This window comes from Pygocentrus nattereri, chromosome 9 (genome assembly GCF_015220715.1).
Source record: "Pygocentrus nattereri isolate fPygNat1 chromosome 9, fPygNat1.pri, whole genome shotgun sequence".
Classification (NCBI taxonomy): Eukaryota; Metazoa; Chordata; class Actinopteri; order Characiformes; family Serrasalmidae; genus Pygocentrus; species Pygocentrus nattereri.
The window spans coordinates 14,624,485-14,643,293 of record NC_051219.1 but is presented as its reverse complement, the minus strand read 5'-3'; the positions used below and the strand labels follow the sequence as shown (position 1 = coordinate 14,643,293).

The following is an 18,809-nucleotide window of genomic DNA, read 5'->3' as shown; positions in this document are numbered from 1 at the left end:
AGTTAAATTAGGATGGAAAAAGAGGAAAAGGGAGCTAGGAACACTAACGGTGTTTAAACTAAGCTGAAGTTGCTTAAATAGGAACGTTTTGAGCCTGGATTTAAAAGTGTCCAGTGTCTGTCTCTTCTAACGCCCTCTGTCAACTCGGTCCATTTAAGAGCAATGTAGTAGGTAAACTCTGCTTCTCCATGTTTAGTCTTCACCTTCGGCAGGACTGACCGACCAGTTCCTAATGATCTGAGAGTTCTGCTCGGCTCATATCGCTGCAACATATGAAATAAACCTGCTGGTCCTGCACCACTGAGCAATTTATAGACCAGTAATAGTATCTTAAAGTCTATTCTGTAACACACTGGTAGCCAGTGTAAGGATTTGAGAACAGGGGTGATGTTTTCCCTTCTTTTACTCCTCGTGTGACTCTGGCAGCTGCGTTCTGAATCAGCTGAAGCTGTTGTCCAGTTAGGAGACTATTACAGTAATCACACAATTCCATCCCAAAGTTAAAGGGTTGACGTAGGGTTGAGTATTTTTTGTGCTAAAATTTTTAGTCTGTAGTTTTTCTCCATGAATGTCCTATTTTTAGCATGTTTTTGAGCAGTTTTGAACACCTGTAATGGGACTTTATAACAGAACCTCATGTGTCATGGCACCAGTGAATGCTCCACTCCTCAGTCAATCAGCACTCAGTAGCAGTAATGCTAACTAATCAGCACTCAGTAGCAGTAATGCTAACTAATCAGCACTCAGTAGCAGTAATGCCAACTAATCAGCACTCAGTAGCAGTAATGCTAACTAATCAGCACTCAGTAGCAGTAATGCCAACTAATCAGCACTGAGTAGCAGTAATGCCAACTAATCAGCACTCAGTAGCAGTAATGCTAACTAATCAGCACTCAGTAGCAGTAATGCTAACTAATCAGCACTCAGTAGCAGTAATGCCAACTAATCAGCACTCAGTAGCAGTAATGCTAACTAATCAGCACTCAGTAGCAGTAATGCTAACTAATCAGCACTGAACTACCAAAAACTGTGAGAACTGTACCCGTCCCCCTCCCCCAAAAAAACGATACCACCAAACCAAACAATATAAATCTGTTTAATAGCTCAAAACCATGTTCAAGTTGGATGTAACATTAAACCCCATGCACAACTATAATGCTCTCTGTTAGTAGGCCTTCATTCCTGCATTTTAAAAGTTGTTCCAGGCTACAAACACCCAGCACAGCAAAGAGTCCACAAAACATATGACTGATTTACAAATTATTTTATTGACAGTACGACATGTTGACATTGTAATTACAGTGTATTAAAAAATTAAAAGTAACAAATTGTCTTGTTCACAGGCATGATGTCTCAGCCTAAACAATTAGATCAGTAGCATTTTATGCCCCCTGTGTTTCTCACTAGCACAAATATTGCTGTGATTACTGTAAGAATAAAAGTAGCCTGGAGGACAGTAAAGAAAGTAAGTAAAAAATGGAAGGACTCAGTTATCAAGTATGCGCTTTTACATATCAAAACCTAATGTTTATAAGGCACCATCTTGGACGTATGTAACACTTTATAGTGGGTCTAAAGTTCTAGTAGCTAGAACCCATTTTTGTTGAGGCCTAGCAGAAGTGATCAGTTCAGGGCCTTGTCTAATTCTCTACTCTAGTACTAAAGAATCCGTCTTCATTAAGACTGACCAGTGCAACGCTAGCACGATCAAGCACAACTTTAGTTTTCCTGACCAAACAAAGCTCTAATGACAAAGTAAAGCTCCACTTTATCTTTCTGGAGCAAAGTCTTACAAAGTTTCTATAAACTTATCTGATGCTACATTTTATTTTTCATAAGACCTATAGTAATGGATGGATGAAATAGAATAAAATGCGTAGAGTATGGATGGAAGAGCAAAAAGAAGAGCAAAAAGAGTGTGGATGGAAAAAAGGAAACATTAAAGAATGATTGATATAAGTCTAAAAAACAAGTCTAGTCTAAACCTACACATCACATAATGTAGATTGAACCAGAATATGGTAGAAACAGAGCTGGCTAAAAAAAAAAAAAAAAACAATAAAAAAATTAATGTACAGAGCAGGACAGGAAAATAGTACAGATTCAAAAGATAGAGACACAGATTGGAAAATACTGGCACAGAAAAAAAAAGCTGAACACAGGGTGGATCAGTGAGCACAAGTAGCACCAGCTTCCTTCTGTAGCATCACAGCCTTCACTTAGTAGTTATTACTAAGTGGTGCCTGATCTTATCAACAGAAGGACAGTGTGGGTCCAAGCTTTCGTTCCACCAAGGAGTAACACGCATAAATCTACTACATGACATACATATATAGCGCAGAATTAAAGGATGTTGAAGAATGAATGACCAGTATCACCCACGGCCCAGCTCAGTTACAGGTCATTGCCGAGCCTCTCTACTTCATCGAGAAAGAAATCCAAGTCACTGTGGTTCAGCTGGGGTGAAAGAATGACCATGCGGAAAAAGTTAACCCGACCGTCCAGAGGCTGATAACCCACCATCATTGAGCCCTTCTTCACCATGCGTTCCTTGATAACTGGTGCCACCTGGTGGTGAAGAGATGGCATAAAATGATACTCGGCATTCTTTTATCCAAAAGAAATGTTACTTCTATCAGATTTACTAAGCTATGTAAACTCATGAGGCTTCCCTGATTTAATACTGGACAAATATAGTGGACATACCTTTGCCAGTTTCTCCTGGTAGTCAGGACTGTTTTCCTTCCCTCTCAGGCTGGGTGGTATAAACCAAAAGCATACATTCACGAACTGAGGCTGTGGGGGAATCCATAAAGAAAGCATATCAATACAACATTGCATTAACATGTTTGTTGCCATCTAAGTGGGAATGACATCTGCAATATGTTACCTCAGAGACAACCTGAAACCCTTCTCTTTTCTTCAGCTCCTCAACAAAATACCTAGAACAGACAGGAAGGAAAGAATGTAAAAAAATTATGTAGTTTAGCCTAATTTCTTTTATGGTTAGTAAGACAAGCCCAACTACCACATAGCTGCTTAATTACTTAGCTATGTAACTATTTATACAGTGAGCTACATAAATACTTGTAACCCATTAATTTTACATTCATTATTTTAATTTGCATACAGTCCTGAATGTATGACTCTAAAGCCAAACTTTTTTTTTTACTTTTTAATATCTTGATATTTATTTAGGGACAAGTTTAGTTGTGACCTAGAAATCTAAATAAAGAAGCTAAAGAAATTGCACGCAGTGGGAAAGAGCTTTTCTCTACGGATCTTTCATATTGTAAGGGACATTTTCATAGTATAAGGGACATTAATATTCTGATCACTGGCTACATTTGACAGAAATATATCTACCCTAACCTGTAACTCCAGGTTTCCAGTCTTTAGAAGAGACAGCTTTGTCAATGGCTGTTCAGAATTGGGTTTCGTTGCTTTTAGCAATTTTACTTTTCTCTCTTTGGGCAAAATTTCCAATACAGTGGTAGTTCCAGCCAAATACATACCATTGTGCATTTTTAAATGAGCAAACACAATTCCTTGTGGCTTACTAATTGCCGCTAATCATTAATTGTCTTCCTGCATATTATGTGGACCTCACGTCTGGTACAATGTCTATAAGAGAAATTTTCCAGAGAACCAAATGGAATTTAGTTTGGTGGTGTTACATATATAATATATATAATAACATATTATCTACCTTGTGCTGGCAAAAGCAATGTCAACACGGTTGGCTAGGCCCTGAGCACCTATTGCCTTCCACATGAGCCACAGTTTCAGACAGTCCACTTTGCGCCCACACTGGATGGACTTGTCCCCAGTGTCCAGGCTCATGTCATAGAACTTGTCTTGCTGGAACAAGTATGTAGCATTGGCACAGTGACAGTGCATCAGCAGGTTCTGGTGTGAGAAAAGGAGTATATGAGAGTTTCCAAAAAAATCTTTGAACATACAATATATGGACAAAAGTATTGGGACACATAACTTTATCATTGAATTCAGGTGTTTTATTCAGTCCCATTGCTACAGGTGTGTAAAATCAAGCACCTAGCCATGCAGTCTGCCTTTACAAACATTTGTAAAAGAATGGGTCGTTATAAGGAGCTCAGTGAATTTGAGCGTGAACCTATAATAAGATGCTACTGTTGCAACATGTTGGTTTGCAAAATTTCTTCCCTTCTAGATATTCCAGGATCAACTATAAGTGGTACAATATATGTGCAAAAGTGTTGGGACACCTACATATTACACATACAGGAACTTTTATGACATCCCCTTCTAAATCCATAGGCATTAATATGGAATTGGTCCCCCTTTGCAGCTATTACAGCTTCCTCTCTTCTGGGAAGCTTTCTACATGATTTCAAAGTGTGTCTGTGGAAATTTTTGCTAATTTATCCAGAAAAGCATTTATGAGGTCAGACACTGACATTGGATAAGAGGGCCCACAATCTGTTAGGAAGGGTCTCCTTGAACAGTGTTCTCCCTCAGAAACCAGAGAATGAAGCGATAAACCAGCTCGGCAAATCCCACTAAGTCCCAAGACAGAGGGCTCTCAATGCAATGATGAACATACACTCTCGTAGAGAGATGAGAGATTTATTCACAAAGCACACAGAAGAAGGGGAAGTCCCCTCTTTATAAACACAGAGAGCCCGTCCCACGTGCTCGCAGGCAGCCAGGAAGGGCCCGACCACATTCTAACATATTTCGTAACCTGCTTGTCCATACATGGAGTTGTTTTTCTCCATCTCTGGATTTGCTCAGTTCAACATCAAAATCCAGTAAGTCAAAAGTGCAAGTGGTTTGCAGAATAAAAGAGGAACAATAGTTATTCACAGCCTGTAAGTATGCACAAAGGGCAGACACCCTTGCACCCTCAGCAGAGTCTGATTTTATTAATACATGTTAGTCACTGGGGAAGAGACAGGCCAAAGGAAAGTTAACCCTTTCACAATCTCTGTTCTACTTCATCCCAAAGCTGTTCGATGGGGTTAAGGTCAGGGAGGGCTGTGAGGACCAGCCATCCCTTTATGGACCATACTTTGTGCACTGTGGCTGTCATGGTGGAACATGCTGCAAAATGGTCTTTCCCAAACTTTTTCCACAAAGTTTAGAATCATACCATTGTCCAAAATGTCTTGGTCTGCTGAAGCTGCTTAAGATTTCCCTTCACTTAACTTAAAAGGCCTAGGCCAAGACCTGAAAAAAACTACATATCATTATACCTCCTCCACCAAACTTTACAGTTGGCACAATGCAATCAGGCAGGTAACGTCCTCTTGACATGTGCCAAACCCACATGTCCCAATACTTTTGTCCATATTGAGTAAATGCCAGTTTGTTAGTGAGTTAACGTATGCTCACTGCATATCTCTACACAGTTATATATACACCTCCAGAGGAAAATCAGATAAAGTTTAACTCTGTAAGAGGTTTAGGGACTCTGGACTTTATGTAATATCTTCACTCTTTGATCACAATCAGTTACCATACTGTAATATTGTATATTTGAGACTGATTAAAAATGACAATACAATGAACTAACTTAAAAACAGTGTTTGGTTTTGATAGCATGTATCATAGGCCCATACCGTTGTGTCTCTCATCAGAAAAACAGAGCACTGAAGTCCAGCCATCAGCATTTTATGTGGATTCCAGGTGCAAGAGTTTGCCCTGAAGATGTAAGAAAAAAGAAAACAGGGTTAAAGCTGGCTCCTGTTCTATGCCTATCGCTGTCAAAAATCATGCTGAAGCCCTGTTCATGTAAACCTTTCATTTTCTCAGGCTCAGGTTTTTTTTGGCCAGTTCTATTCTTAATATATACTTTATTAGAAGCACCTGCAATGTTCAGCCACTCAACCATTGAGCTCCACGTTATAAGGGCAAACTTGTATGCTCATTTTTCAGGAGTACAGTTACAGTGTAGATTATCTGTTGTCATGCAAAATATGTCAGGCTCCCTGTACATAAACTTTGCTTGCTTGCTGTACCCCATTCATCACAGGTTCATTTCTGACCACAGGACCACCGGTGACCAAATATTATTTGGGTGGACCATTCTCAACATAGCAGTGACTAAAGCTTTATTTAAGACTTAAATATTCATTTAAACCAGAAAATAGACCAAGAACTTTCTCTCTGATTCAGCCCAACACACAACAGCACGTTTTGTGTCCAAACCCAATCCAACCCTGACAAAATTTCATCTGAACCCAACCTGAGCCGAACTACCTGAAGGTTTGAGTCCAAAACTGACTGGAGTCAAAACTGACCTGAACCAGGTCCAAAATAGCAGAGAAAAACCTGACAGAATAGCACCAGTTAGCATGTAGTGACAATAATATGTGTCATTAGTTCACAAATTAATGAAATACAAGGCAATATAAATTAATGTTATAATAAAACAATGACCCATTCAAAATGAAATCCTGCTGAAATTTCATATATTCTAAAGTTTTTGATAAACTTTTCATAATGTGCTATTCTCACGCTGTCATCATCATGATCGTCGTTAACCTCTTAGTCCAGATAGGGTTCCGGTAACAGTTGGGAGAGCAGAGAATCCCAGATGACCCTGTCCCCAGCAACTTCCTCCAGCTCATTGGCCAATCCAAGCCACTCCCAGGCCAACTTAGAGATGTAATGCCTCCAGCAGGGGTCTTATGACCCCAGGGTCTTATCCCAGTAGGCCATGGCTGGTACACCCCCACCAGGAGACGTCCAGGGGGCATCTGAATCAGATGCCCGAACCACCTCAGCTGGGTCCTCTCAATGCGGAGAAGTAGCGGCTCTACTCCGAGCTCCTCCCAGATGGCCGAGCACCTCACCCTATCAAATAGTGTGTGGCCCGCCACCCTGTGAAGAAAGCACATTTCCACCGCTTGTATTCGTGATCTCATTCCTTCGGTCATTACCCACAGCTCATGACCATAGGTGAGGGTCGAGATGTAGACTGAATGCCCCCTGGACGCCTTCCAGTGGGGGTGTACCAGGCACGGCCTACGGGTAAGGCCCCGGGGTCGTCCTAGGACCCGCTGGAGGGATTACATCTCCAAGTTGGCCTGGGAGCGGCTTGGGGTCCCTGGGAATGAGATGGAGGAAGTTGCAGGGGACAGGGTCATTTGGGATTCTCTGCTCTCCCAACTGCTACTGTGACCCTATCTGGATTAAGCAGTCAACGATGATGATGATGATGGAATTACAAGTAGTGTGCTCAAATGGTGACACGTGGTAGCGGTATAGTAGGTTGGCCCTACCATGTGGCCCTTAGGTTAAGTGTTGTCCAACCCAAAATATCCTGCCAAGTGTGACAATTCAATGAGAGGCTTGAGGATGGCAAACACAAACTGTGCATAAAAAAAGGTAAATTGATTATCTAAAGTCTCTAATCAGCAAAGTGGGCCTACAAGGTAGATGTTTCTAATGAAGTGATGAGTGTGCATGTACAACCCCAATTCCAATGAAGTTTGGACGTTGTGTAAAGCATAAATAAAAACAGAATATGATGATTTGCAAATCTTTTTCAACCTATATTCAATTGAATGCACTACAAAGACAAGATGTTTAATGTTCAAACAGATAAACTTTATTGTTTTTTGCAAATATTCACTCATTTTGAATTTGATGCCTGCAACACGTTGGGGCAGAAGAAGTTGGGACAGGGGCATGTTCAACACTGTGTTACACCACCTTTCCTTTTAACAACACTCAATAAGCGTTTGAGAACTGAGGACACGAATTGTTGAAGCTTTGTAGGTGGAATTCTTTCCCATTCTTGCTTGATGTACAACTTCAGTTGCTCAACAGTCCGGGGTCTCCGTTGTCGTATTTTGCACTTCATAATGCGCCACACATTTTCAGTGGGAGACAGGTCTGGACTGCAGGCAGGCCAGTCTAGTACCCGCACTCTTTTACTATGAAGCCACGCTGTTGTAACACGTGCAGAATGTGGCTTGGCATTGTCTTCCTGAAATAAGCAGGACGTTCCTGAAAAAGACGTTGCTTGGATGGCAGCATATGTTGCTCCAAAACCTGCATGTACCTTTCAGCTTTAATGGTGCCTTCACAGATGTGCAAGTTACCCATGCCATGGGCACTAACACACCCCCACACCATCAGAGATGCTGGCTTTTGAACTTAGCCCAGGTAACAATCCGGACAGTCCTTTTCGTCTTTGGCCTGGAGTGCACGACGTCCATGATTCCCAAAATCAATTTGAAATGTGGACTCGTCAGACCACAGGACACTTTTCCACTTTGCGTCAGTCCATCTCAGATGAGCTCGGGCCCAGAGAAGCCAGCAGCGTTTCTGGGTGTTGTTGATATATGGCTGTTGCTTTGCGTGGCAGAGTTTTAACTTGCACTTGTAGATGGAGCGACAAACTGCGTTCACTAACAGTGGTTTTCTGAAGTGTTCCTGAGCCCATGTGGTAATATCTGTTACAGAATGATGTCAGTTTTTAATTCAGTGCCGCCTGAGGGATCAAAGGTCACGGCCATTCAAAATTGTTTTTCTGCTTTGCCGCTTACTTGCAGAGATTTCGCCCGATTCTCTGAATCTTTTGATGATATTATGGATGATTCATAGATGATGAAATGCACGTTGAGAAACGTTGTTCTTAAACTGTTGGACTATTTGCTCACGCAGTTGTTCACAAAGTGGTGAACCTCGCCCCATCCTTGCTTGTGAACTGAGCCTTTCAGGGATGCTCCCTTTATACCCAATCATGACACTCACCTGTTTCCAATTAACCTGTTCACCTGTGAAATGTTCCAAACAGGTGTTTTTTGAGCATTCCTCAACTTTCCCAGTCTTTTGTTGCCCCTGTCCCAAATTCTTTGGAACATGTTGCAGGCATCAAATTCAAAATGAGTGAATATTTGCAAAACACAATAAAGCTTATCCATTTAAACATTAAATATCTCGTCTTTGTAGTGTATTCAATTGAATATAAGTTGAAAAAGATTTGCAAATCATCATATTCTGTTTTTATTTATGTTTTACACAATGTCCCAACTTCATAGGAATTGGGGTTGTATATGGGATCTAGATACCTTTCCATTCCTGCAATCAGATGTTTGTGTTTCTTGGAAAACACAACGCTTCCTCCCCAAGCGGCCTGTGAAACAGATTGAGAATAAGGTCAAATCTTGACAAGGTCAGTTTTGTCTGATAAAGGTCTTTCTAGGAATTTGACCTCTGCTCCAGACCAGACGGGCAACGAAATCAATATGCTAATCTTACATAAGAATGTCTGTAACATAGAAGTTATGTCAAGTTGAGGGACCATACATTCAGTGATATTACTTCACATTAGTGCCTGTGCACATCCTTGTTCTTTTGTTCCAGGTGTTTTTGCACAACATAACTTTCTTTGAAGTCATGAAGAAGTGCTCAGGCTTACATCCACATGCATCCATATGCCATTCCTCTCGCTGATGTCAGCTATGCGGTCCAGGGGGTCAAAGGCACCCTGCACAGTGGTACCAGCTGTGGCATTGACAAAGAATGGCACCGCACCCTGTAGGAGGAGGAGAAGGCCCAGTCAATTGCTAATAACCAGACATACACCAGAAATGACAGAAGTGTGAAACATATTAAAATATTACAGTTTGACTTTTCAGTGTTTCTCTGTTCAAGATTTTCATACTAAATTCTAATGCTTAAATCAAATGCTTGAATGTGTCACAAAGAGATCTGTTGGAAGGATAATGTATATACTTGTGATTTGGCATGAACAATTTTAGCTTCAAGGTCCTCTGGGATCATTCTGCCACTGTGGGTACAGAGAAGTTAAAGAAGGATGAAGTGAAGGCTACAGGTGATGTGGGCGTATGTAGACATGACCAGCAAAGGCCTTGTGGAGGCTACTGTACCTTTCATCCACTTTCACGTGGTAAACGTTCTCCGTCCCAATGCCAAGGAACGCAGCAGACTTTTTCATCGAGTAGTGACTCTGAAAGTAAAAGAAGATTGCAACTTTTTTTGCTCCATATCAAATTGAACAATTTACACAATTTCCCTCTTACCCTAAATGTATTGTTGAAGTTGAACAGGAGCTATGAGGCTATGTATCTAAGTCATGGACGTTTTTGCCCCAACCATAAGCATAATGCAAACTGCATGCCTAAATCATGACATACTTCATACATATAGATGTGGTTCCTGCCACTGTGTGACATCTTGTTATCTAAAGAAATGACAATAGACCGTAGAAACCACTTTTTGCCCAAAAGCGGCGCTTAAACTGCCGTTTTGGATGGACATGAGAAATTGCTGGTGGGCCAAATCTTGAGTTTCACTCCCACAACCTCAGTGCAACAATATACTAACCACGGCTATAAGGTGACCTAAGAAAAGGAAAACTAAAAATGAAATATATAAAACTTCAAATAAGAAAAAAATCGAAATCTGATTTTTGAAAAAAAAAAAAAAAAAAAATTTTTCTGCAAATTTGCTTTCAGAATTGACTGATGCTAAGTGGAATCCATTGTTCCATCTACCTGCACAATGCTTCCTGTGCTCCTGGCTGCCACACAACCTCAAAACATAACAGATCCACCTCCATGCTTAACTTATCAAGATGTTCTTCTCATCCAATGCTGCTCCTTTTTTTTCTTCAAATGTACCTTTAGCAATTGTGGCCTCAGTTTCATATTAATTTCAACAGTCCACAGCATGTGGGGGTTTTGTTTTGTTTTTGTGGCCAGAATACGAGCAGTTATATGTGAGTTTTTCTGCTCATCCAGATCTTGCTTTCCACTTTCTTACACTTAACTGTCACTTCTAAATGACATTCCAGACAATGTAAAGTGTGAACACTTTGACACTTTCTTATAACCTTCCCTTACTTTATCATTTTCAGATCCTCAACTAGCTGCTTAGAGGAGCCAAGGGTTGTTGAGTGCACAAACGATGTTTGAAGAGAATTTCGTTACGCTCTGGAATTGTCATCAGCTGACAATTCCTTAGGACGATTCCGATTATCCAGCACTTATATAAGTAATATAAGAACGTATAAGATATATAAGAATATTAGGGTATAAGAACTTAGTTAGTCTTGTAGCTAAAATAAAGAAGTGCAAAAACTGAAAAAGCAAACTTTGGACACCAAACACATGTTGGATGATCAACTAGATTTGGGGTTTCATTTTTGCTTAACTGTCAAATAATTAAAATAAAATTTATCTGGATTTAGCACTTTGTGCTAATCTTGTCGACAAAATACAAAAACATTTTTTCAGTTTTACCTCCTGTGAAGTAAACACAGCCAGGCGTGGGACAGTCCACAGGCCCTGTGTTTTGACTTGCGGGAAAGCCCAGTAGCGGGCCACATTCATGGCATACATGTTAGACACAGAGCCTCCAGGGCAGAAGATTCCATCCCCCTCTGACCAGCCCACCAAAGAGCGTAGTTTGCGTAGAACCACATCCTCCATTAGCACAAACACTGGAGCCACTTCGTAGGTGTACCTGCAGGTGATTTGTACAGGATTAATCTGGATGTGGCTACATTGTGAAGAATGCGAGCTAGCCATCAGCCAATGGTATACAGTATTGTACAAAAGTCTTAGGCCAGCCAAGAAAATTGTAAATTGTTTCTTGTTTTTAGTGGTTATTTTATTGTATTTATTGTTCCTCCTCTTTTACAGGTATAATCATTGCATGGATTTGTTCATTTCCACTGTAAGCATGTGAGCCATGGTTTAGCATGGTTGAGTCAACACAAGATAACACATGGTTAAGAATGGTTAAGATAACACACAAATATTTCAAACTTTTTTGCATAATTAAATAATTAAGATGTAAAAAATGATTGAAGCATTTATTTTCTCTAAAAGCTACATCACAGAAAGTACATCACACAAAATGCTTGCCAATGCATTGCCTGTTACCTGATATGTGGTCTTGAGAACAGTTTAGAGAAGGTTTTGGCCTAAAACCTTGAAAATATTCGTTCACGGCAGAGAGGAACATGCAGAGTATCGTTAGGTGAAACAGTCCCCAAGGAAACCTTTTTCTTTCGGTTTCTAATTTTTTTTTTTACCAATAACATTATGTATGTCCCTCTCCTTGGATCACCACCTTATCGTGGTGGAGGGGTTTGCGTGCTTGAATGATCTTAGGAGCTATGTTGTCTGGAGCAAAAGCTCCTGGTAGGGTCTCCCATGGCAAACTGGTCCTAGGTGACAGGTCAGACAAAGTGTGATCCATAATAACCCCTATGAAGACACAAAAACAGGACTTGCGTACCCTGCCCGGAACAGGGTTACCGGGGCCCCACCCTGGAGCCAGGCCTGGGTGAGGGGCTCGCCAGCGAGCGTCTGGTGGCCGGGCATTTACTCATGGTGCCCGGCCGGGCCCAGCCCGAAGGAGTTACATGAATCCCCCTTCCCATCGACCCACCACCAAAGGGAGGGGCAGTAGTAGGGGTTCGGTGCGTTGTGGATCAGGCAGTGTCCGAAGGCGTGGGCCTTGGTGTTCTGATCCTCGGTTGCTGAAACTGGCTTTTGGAACTTGGAACGTTACCTCACTGGCGGGGAAGGAGCCTGAGTTGGTGCGCGAGGTTGAGAGATACCGGCTAGATATAGTCGGGCTCACCTCAACACACAGCTTGGGCTCTGGGTCCAATCTCCTTGAGAGGGGCTGGACTTTATTCTTTTCTGGAGTTGCCCATGGTGAGAGGCGGCGGGCAGGTGTGGGCTTTCTCATAGCCCCTCGACTCGGTGCCTGTATGTTGGGGTTTTCTCCGGTGGACGAGAGGGTAGCTTCCCTACGCCTTCGGGTTGGGGAACGGGTCCTGACTGTTGTCTGTGCTTATGCACCGAACAGCAGTTCAGAGTACCCAGCCTTCTTAGAGTCCTTGGGAAGGGTGCTTGAAAGTGCTCCTCCTGGAGACTCTATTGTCCTACTGGGGGACTTCAACGCTCACGTGGGCAATGACAGTGAGACCTGGAGGGGTGTGATTGGGAGGAATGGCCTCTCTGATCTGAACCCGAGTGGTGTTCAGTTTTTGGACTTCTGCGCAAACCACAGTTTGTCCATCACGAACACCATGTTTGAACACAAGGATGTCCATAAGTGCACATGGCACCAGGACACCCTAGGCCGCAGTTCAATGATTGACTTTGTAGTCGTGTCATCGGACTTGCGGCCATGTGTTTTGGACACTCGGGTAAAGAGAGGAGCTGAGCTGTCAACTGATCACCACCTGGTGGTGAGTTGGATCAGGTGGTGGGGGAAGATGCCGGTCAGACCAGGCAAGCCCAAACGCATAGTGAGGGTTTGCTGGGAACGTCTAGCAGAAGAACCTGTCAGATTGATCTTCAACTCACACCTCCGTCAGAACTTTGACCAGATATCGGGGGAGGTGGGGGACATTGACTCAGAATGGGCCATGTTCCGTTCCTCCATTGCTGAAGCGGCTGACTGTAGCTGTGGCCGTAAGGTAGTTGGTGCCTGTCGGGGTGGTAATCCTCGAACCCGGTGGTGGACACCCCAGGTGAGAGATGCCGTCAAGCTGAAGAAGGAGTCCTACCGGGCATGGTTGGCCTGTGGGACACCAGAGGCAGCTGGCAGGTATCGACAGGCCAAGCGTTCTGCGGCTTCAGTTGTTGCCAAGGCAAAAACCCGTGTATGGGAGGAGTTTGGTGAGGCCTTGGAAACTGACTTTAAGTCGGCTCCGAAAAGATTCTGGCAAACCGTCAGGCGACTCAGAAGGGGAAAGCAGTGTGCCACTAGCACTGTATATAGTGGAGATGGTGTGCTGCTGACTTCGACTGAAGACGTCATTGGGCGGTGGAAGGAATACTTTGAGGACCTTCTCAATCCCACCGACACGTTCTCCAGTGAGGAGGCTGAGTCTGGGGACATGGGAATAGGCTTGTCCATTACTGAGGCCGAAGTCGCTAAGGTAGTTAAGAAGCTCCTTGGTGGCAAGGCTCCAGGGGTGGATGAGATCCGCCCTGAGTTCCTCAAGGCTCTGGATGTTGTGGGGCTGTCTTGGCTGACACGCCTTTTCAACATTGCGTGGACATCGGGGGCGGTGCCACTGGATTGGCAGACTGGGGTGGTGGTGCCTCTTTTTAAAAAAGGGGACCGGAGGGTGTGTTCCAACTACAGGGGAATCACACTCCTCAGCCTCCCTGGCAAGGTCTATGCAGGGGTAATGGAGAAGAGAGTCCGGCTTATAGTCGAACCTCGGATCCAGGAGGAACAGTGCGGGTTCCGCCCTGGTCGTGGAACACTGGACCAACTCTTCACCCTCTCCAGGATTCTGGAGGGTTCATGGGAGTTTGCCCAACCAGTCCACATGTGCTTTGTGGATCTGGAGAAGGCATTCGACTGTGTTCCCCGGGGTATTCTGTGGGAGGTGCTTCGGGAGTACGGGGTACATGGCTCTTTGCTACGAGCCATTCAGGCCCTGTACAAACAAAGCTGGAGTTTGGTTCGCATAGCCGGCAGTAAGTCAGACTCGTTCCCAGTGAGAGTTGGACTCCGTCAGGGCTGCCCTTTGTCACCGATTCTATTCATAATTTTTATGGATAGAATTTCTAGGCGCAGTCAAGGGATGGAGGGTGTCCGGTTTGGTGACCTCAGGGTCACATCACTGCTGTTTGCAGATGATGTGGTCCTATTGGGGACATCAGGCCGTGAACTTCAGCTTTCGCTGGATCGGTTTGCAGCCGAGTGTGAAGCGGCTGGGATGAGAATCAGTACCTCTAAATCCGAGACCATGGTTCTCAGGCGGAAAAGGGTGGAGAGCCCTCTCTGGGTCGGGGATAGGCTCTTGCCTCAAGTGGAGGAGTTCAAGTATCTCGGGGTCTTGTTCACGAGTGATGGTACAAGGGAGCGGGAGATTGACAGGCGGATTGGTGCTGGGTCAGCAGTGATGCGGGCTCTTTACCGGTCTGTTGTGGTAAAAAAAGAGCTGAGCCATAAGGCAAGGCTCTCGATTTACCGGTCGATCTACGTTCCCACCCTCACCTATGGTCAGGAGCTTTGGGTAATGACCGAAAGAACGAGATCGCGAATACAAGCGGCCGAAATGAGTTTCCTCCGCAGGGTGTCTGGACTCTCCCTTAGAGATAGGGTGAGAAGTTCAGTCATCCGGGAGGGACTCGGAGTAGAGCCGCTGCTTCTTCACGTCGAGACATCTGGTTAGGATGCCTCCTGGACGCCTCCCTCGGGAGGTGTCACAGGCGAGTCCACCTGGGAGGAGACCCCGGGGAAGACCCAGGACACGCTGGCGCGACTATATCGCCCAGCTGGCCTGGGAGCGCCTCGGAATCCCCCTTGGAGAGCTGGTGGAAGTGGCTGGGGAAAGGGAGGTCTGGGCTTCATTGCTTAGGATGCTGCCCCCGCGACCCGAACCCCGGACAAGCGGAAGATAATGGATGGATGGATGGATGGATTATGTATGTCATATAAACATAAGTCATATTTTCATTAGTAAAACATAAAATCATTCTGAGTGGTTTGATATGAAATGTTCTGGTCTAGAAAACTTGCAGAGTCAGAATTGTTCACGGTGATGGCAGACGTCTGAATAATGTCTCTGAATTCATGAATGGTTATGAACATGTTGCCTGATGTCTGAGACAATGTTTTACAATAGTTTTAGGATAGTTTTTAAGCCTTATATACACATACCTCCATAGCAGAGAGGTACAAGAAGGGGGTTATAAGACAAAATAGTCCCCAAAGAAAACATGTTTTCAGATTTGGCACTATTTTTACCATCAACAACATTACACATTAAACATACACATGTAGGTTCACTGGGTCTTTGACAGAAAATAAAATGACTATATTTGTGTTGTAGACACCACAACCATGTGTTCATATCACCGCTGTAAAGAAATTTTGAGTCAATAATTTTCTACATCTGAAATGAGCAGAAATTGTGTTGGTGGAATTCACATTTAATAGGTGTTTTTCTCTGAAAAAGTATAGCTTTAACTATTATTTTCTCAGCTGGCCTAAGACTTTTACACAGCACTGTAAATAATCTGGCTAGTGTGTAAATTAATCACGTAATAAATATGCTTGGGTTATCCAGCTTTACTGCTTTCCTGGACAAGGATGGACAGACAACACAAGTAATAGTCCACCCTGGACTATATGACCCTTGGAGTCGCATATTGGCAATGGTGTTATACATTCATGTGAAGAAATTCTCAAAGGTTTATATTTAAAATGATGTTCTCTCGGTTCAAACGATGTTTATCTCTGAATCTCAGACTGTGCATTCTTGGGTATGTCCCAGTATCATGACTTAATACAACTACCTTAGCATGGCATAAGTGTTTCAGATGTTTCAGGTATGTGAGGTCAGTTTTGAATAATGTCACACGAGCGTATGAGATAACCTTGAGGCAGAACGCTGATCTGACAATCATTGATACAAGGTCTAATGGAAAATCTCTGAGCTACATTGCAGTTAGGCAACAATTTCATGCCGTATTTGGTGATTCTACACCATTTAATAACTGAAGATCAATGAAAGTTTGTAAAAAAGTTTAGCTTGTGCATCTATGTTTATTAATGCATAGATTATTTTTAATTCCTATGTTGTTCTTCTTAGGGTACAATTTCCAAAAAAAATGCTTAATTTCATAAAAATGTCCTTGTACAGTTTCTAATCAATAATATAAACTCAGAATAAAAGCTTCTTAATGAAAAAGAGCCTGGTTTCTTTAAAGCGTCACAGTATTGAGAAATAGTTCAAAATGACTTGACTTTATTGTGCACTTTTAGGGAGTCAGAGGTCAGACTGATTGTTGTTAATGTAACAGGGCAGTCACTGGGTAAAACCAGCACTCATACTGGAAGGTGCATCATTAAAGATCCTGTATTTCAAGTCAAGAGGGTGTGTCTGCCTCTGAGGCTTCCGATGTTCTTATCATTCTTGTGTACTGTGCCTTCTCTACACTTACTGGCTGGTGTTGAGTGCCTCCGTAAGGAAACGCCCGGTCAGGGAGTGGTAATCCACTCCAGCAAACAGCTGATTGAAGAAGCGAGGGTGATCTGCAGAAGAAAAACAAAGCTGTCGATTTCAGCTGATCACCAAACGACTCTTTATCGGACAGACATCTCTATAGTCAGTCTACAAAGCAATGGGTTACAAGAATTTAATTTCTTCCTTTTGTGTGACACATTACAGTAGCATTAAATAGCATTATGGTACTGATGTTACTGACTGCTACTGAGACCGCTGAGAATTTTGGTTCATGCATTATTCACATGTCTATAAAACAACAATATTAAATTTAGATTTACATCCATAATAGGTACATTTAAATGTGTAATTTGGGCATGTTGTGTTACCTATGTCAGTCGCATGTGCGACTTTCATTGCATTTAATCCTGCTAATATGAATCTGATGGATAAATGATGGACTGTGATTGACTATTTCTTTCTAAGTAAGTAATAAGTAGCTTGTTCTTTCCAGGTTTTATGGAGGAATATGGAAGGAAAATAATTAGCAGCTAGACACATATTTCTGGAAGTAATATTTGAAGCAATTCCAGTACAGTTTGGGAAAAGTTACCATAAATCTGTAACGAGTTACTGCTTTGTGTAACCATGTAACGCATTATACAGGAAGAAGAGAGCCAGTTGAGATTTGGTTCTTCAAATGATCTGGCCAGTTTTGAAGGCCACTTACTTGTTTTGACACTGTATCTGGCGATATCGCGGACTCTCTGCAGCAGCTGCTGGTGAGATTCTCCATGGTCTCCCAACTCCAGGTCCATCAGAACCCTCAGCTCCTCTGGATCCTTCCATTCACACACCTGTAAATGCATACGCACCCATATACCATCCCATATATCATTCTGCCCAACATTTTTGCATCCTGTTTTAAAAAAACATAATTAAAAGCAACGCAATATGGCACCTTCTCCTTCACATCTGTGGCCTTGTGGACCGCCTCCTCCAAGATCACTTTGAAAGCCTCGGAGAGGAACAGCTCACCCTCCGAACTGTTGTGATGACCATTCACCCCATTACTCATCCTGCACTCTAAGGGATTTGGAGAGTGAATGAATGAATGAATCCAGAAATATATAATTGCTTAAAAATTGATTGACAACTGCTCTGAGGCAGAACCTCCACAAACTCCCAACTCCCGGGATTATGAAACGACCAGCGGTGAACTGCATGCCCAAAAGGCAACCTTTTCGATCCCGCCCCCTTCATCCTGGCCCCGCCCCCACCCACCTTCTGCGCCCATCCTGCGGCCAGCTTCACCAGAGCCACTGGATATGGGGCGGTACCGCCACGTTGAGAAAAGCCCGCAAGGACTTTCCTGCATTTTATACAACGCTTTGCAAACTAACGTGGCTGTTTTAGTCGACGTGAAACGTTTTCCATTAAAAACCGTCTCGTAAAAGCCTCAGCACGGACAGCGGCTGCATCCCGCCGCGCTACCGCGGAGGGTGGCTGGGTTCACTCGGCATCGTGCTGTCCCAGTTCGCAGCTCTGCTTTGTCTGGAAATGAAGATCCTTCCTCTCCCCGCTGTCTTTTTTAAGTCGCAGCTGAACTCAATGCACATATAAAGGCTTAAGGCTCCTCTACTGAGACGGCTGTATTAGCTATGACGCATTTTTCCAGACAACAAAGTTTCGACCTTTTTCTGCCGCATCCCTCAGGAAAATGTCCGTATGTCCCACAGCAGCGCTTATCAAAGCCAGCCAGGCTGTTTCTCACCTTTAGAAACTATTGTGCTCATTGCTGCGCTCCACCGTGTAGCCTGCTAACTGCACAGAGCCCATGCGTAACCTGATATTTTGA

General features: G+C 43.2%; 1 protein-coding gene across 1 annotated transcript; it reads right to left on the bottom strand.

Annotated features, from left to right (window-relative positions):
* Window positions 1-1,249: 1,249 nt before the first annotated feature.
* On the bottom strand, window positions 1,250-18,809 carry csad (cysteine sulfinic acid decarboxylase). Its single transcript, XM_017707926.2, has 14 exons — window positions 18,726-18,809; window positions 17,913-18,037; window positions 17,682-17,808; window positions 16,950-17,040; window positions 11,262-11,484; window positions 9,888-9,967; window positions 9,733-9,787; window positions 9,416-9,532; window positions 9,066-9,130; window positions 5,604-5,685; window positions 3,710-3,909; window positions 2,891-2,942; window positions 2,707-2,796; window positions 1,250-2,568 (listed from the first exon to the last, which is right to left on the bottom strand). The coding sequence occupies exons 1-14, from the start codon at window positions 18,745-18,747 to the stop codon at window positions 2,395-2,397; spliced, it is 1,503 nt and encodes a 500-aa protein (XP_017563415.2). The 5' UTR covers window positions 18,748-18,809; the 3' UTR covers window positions 1,250-2,394.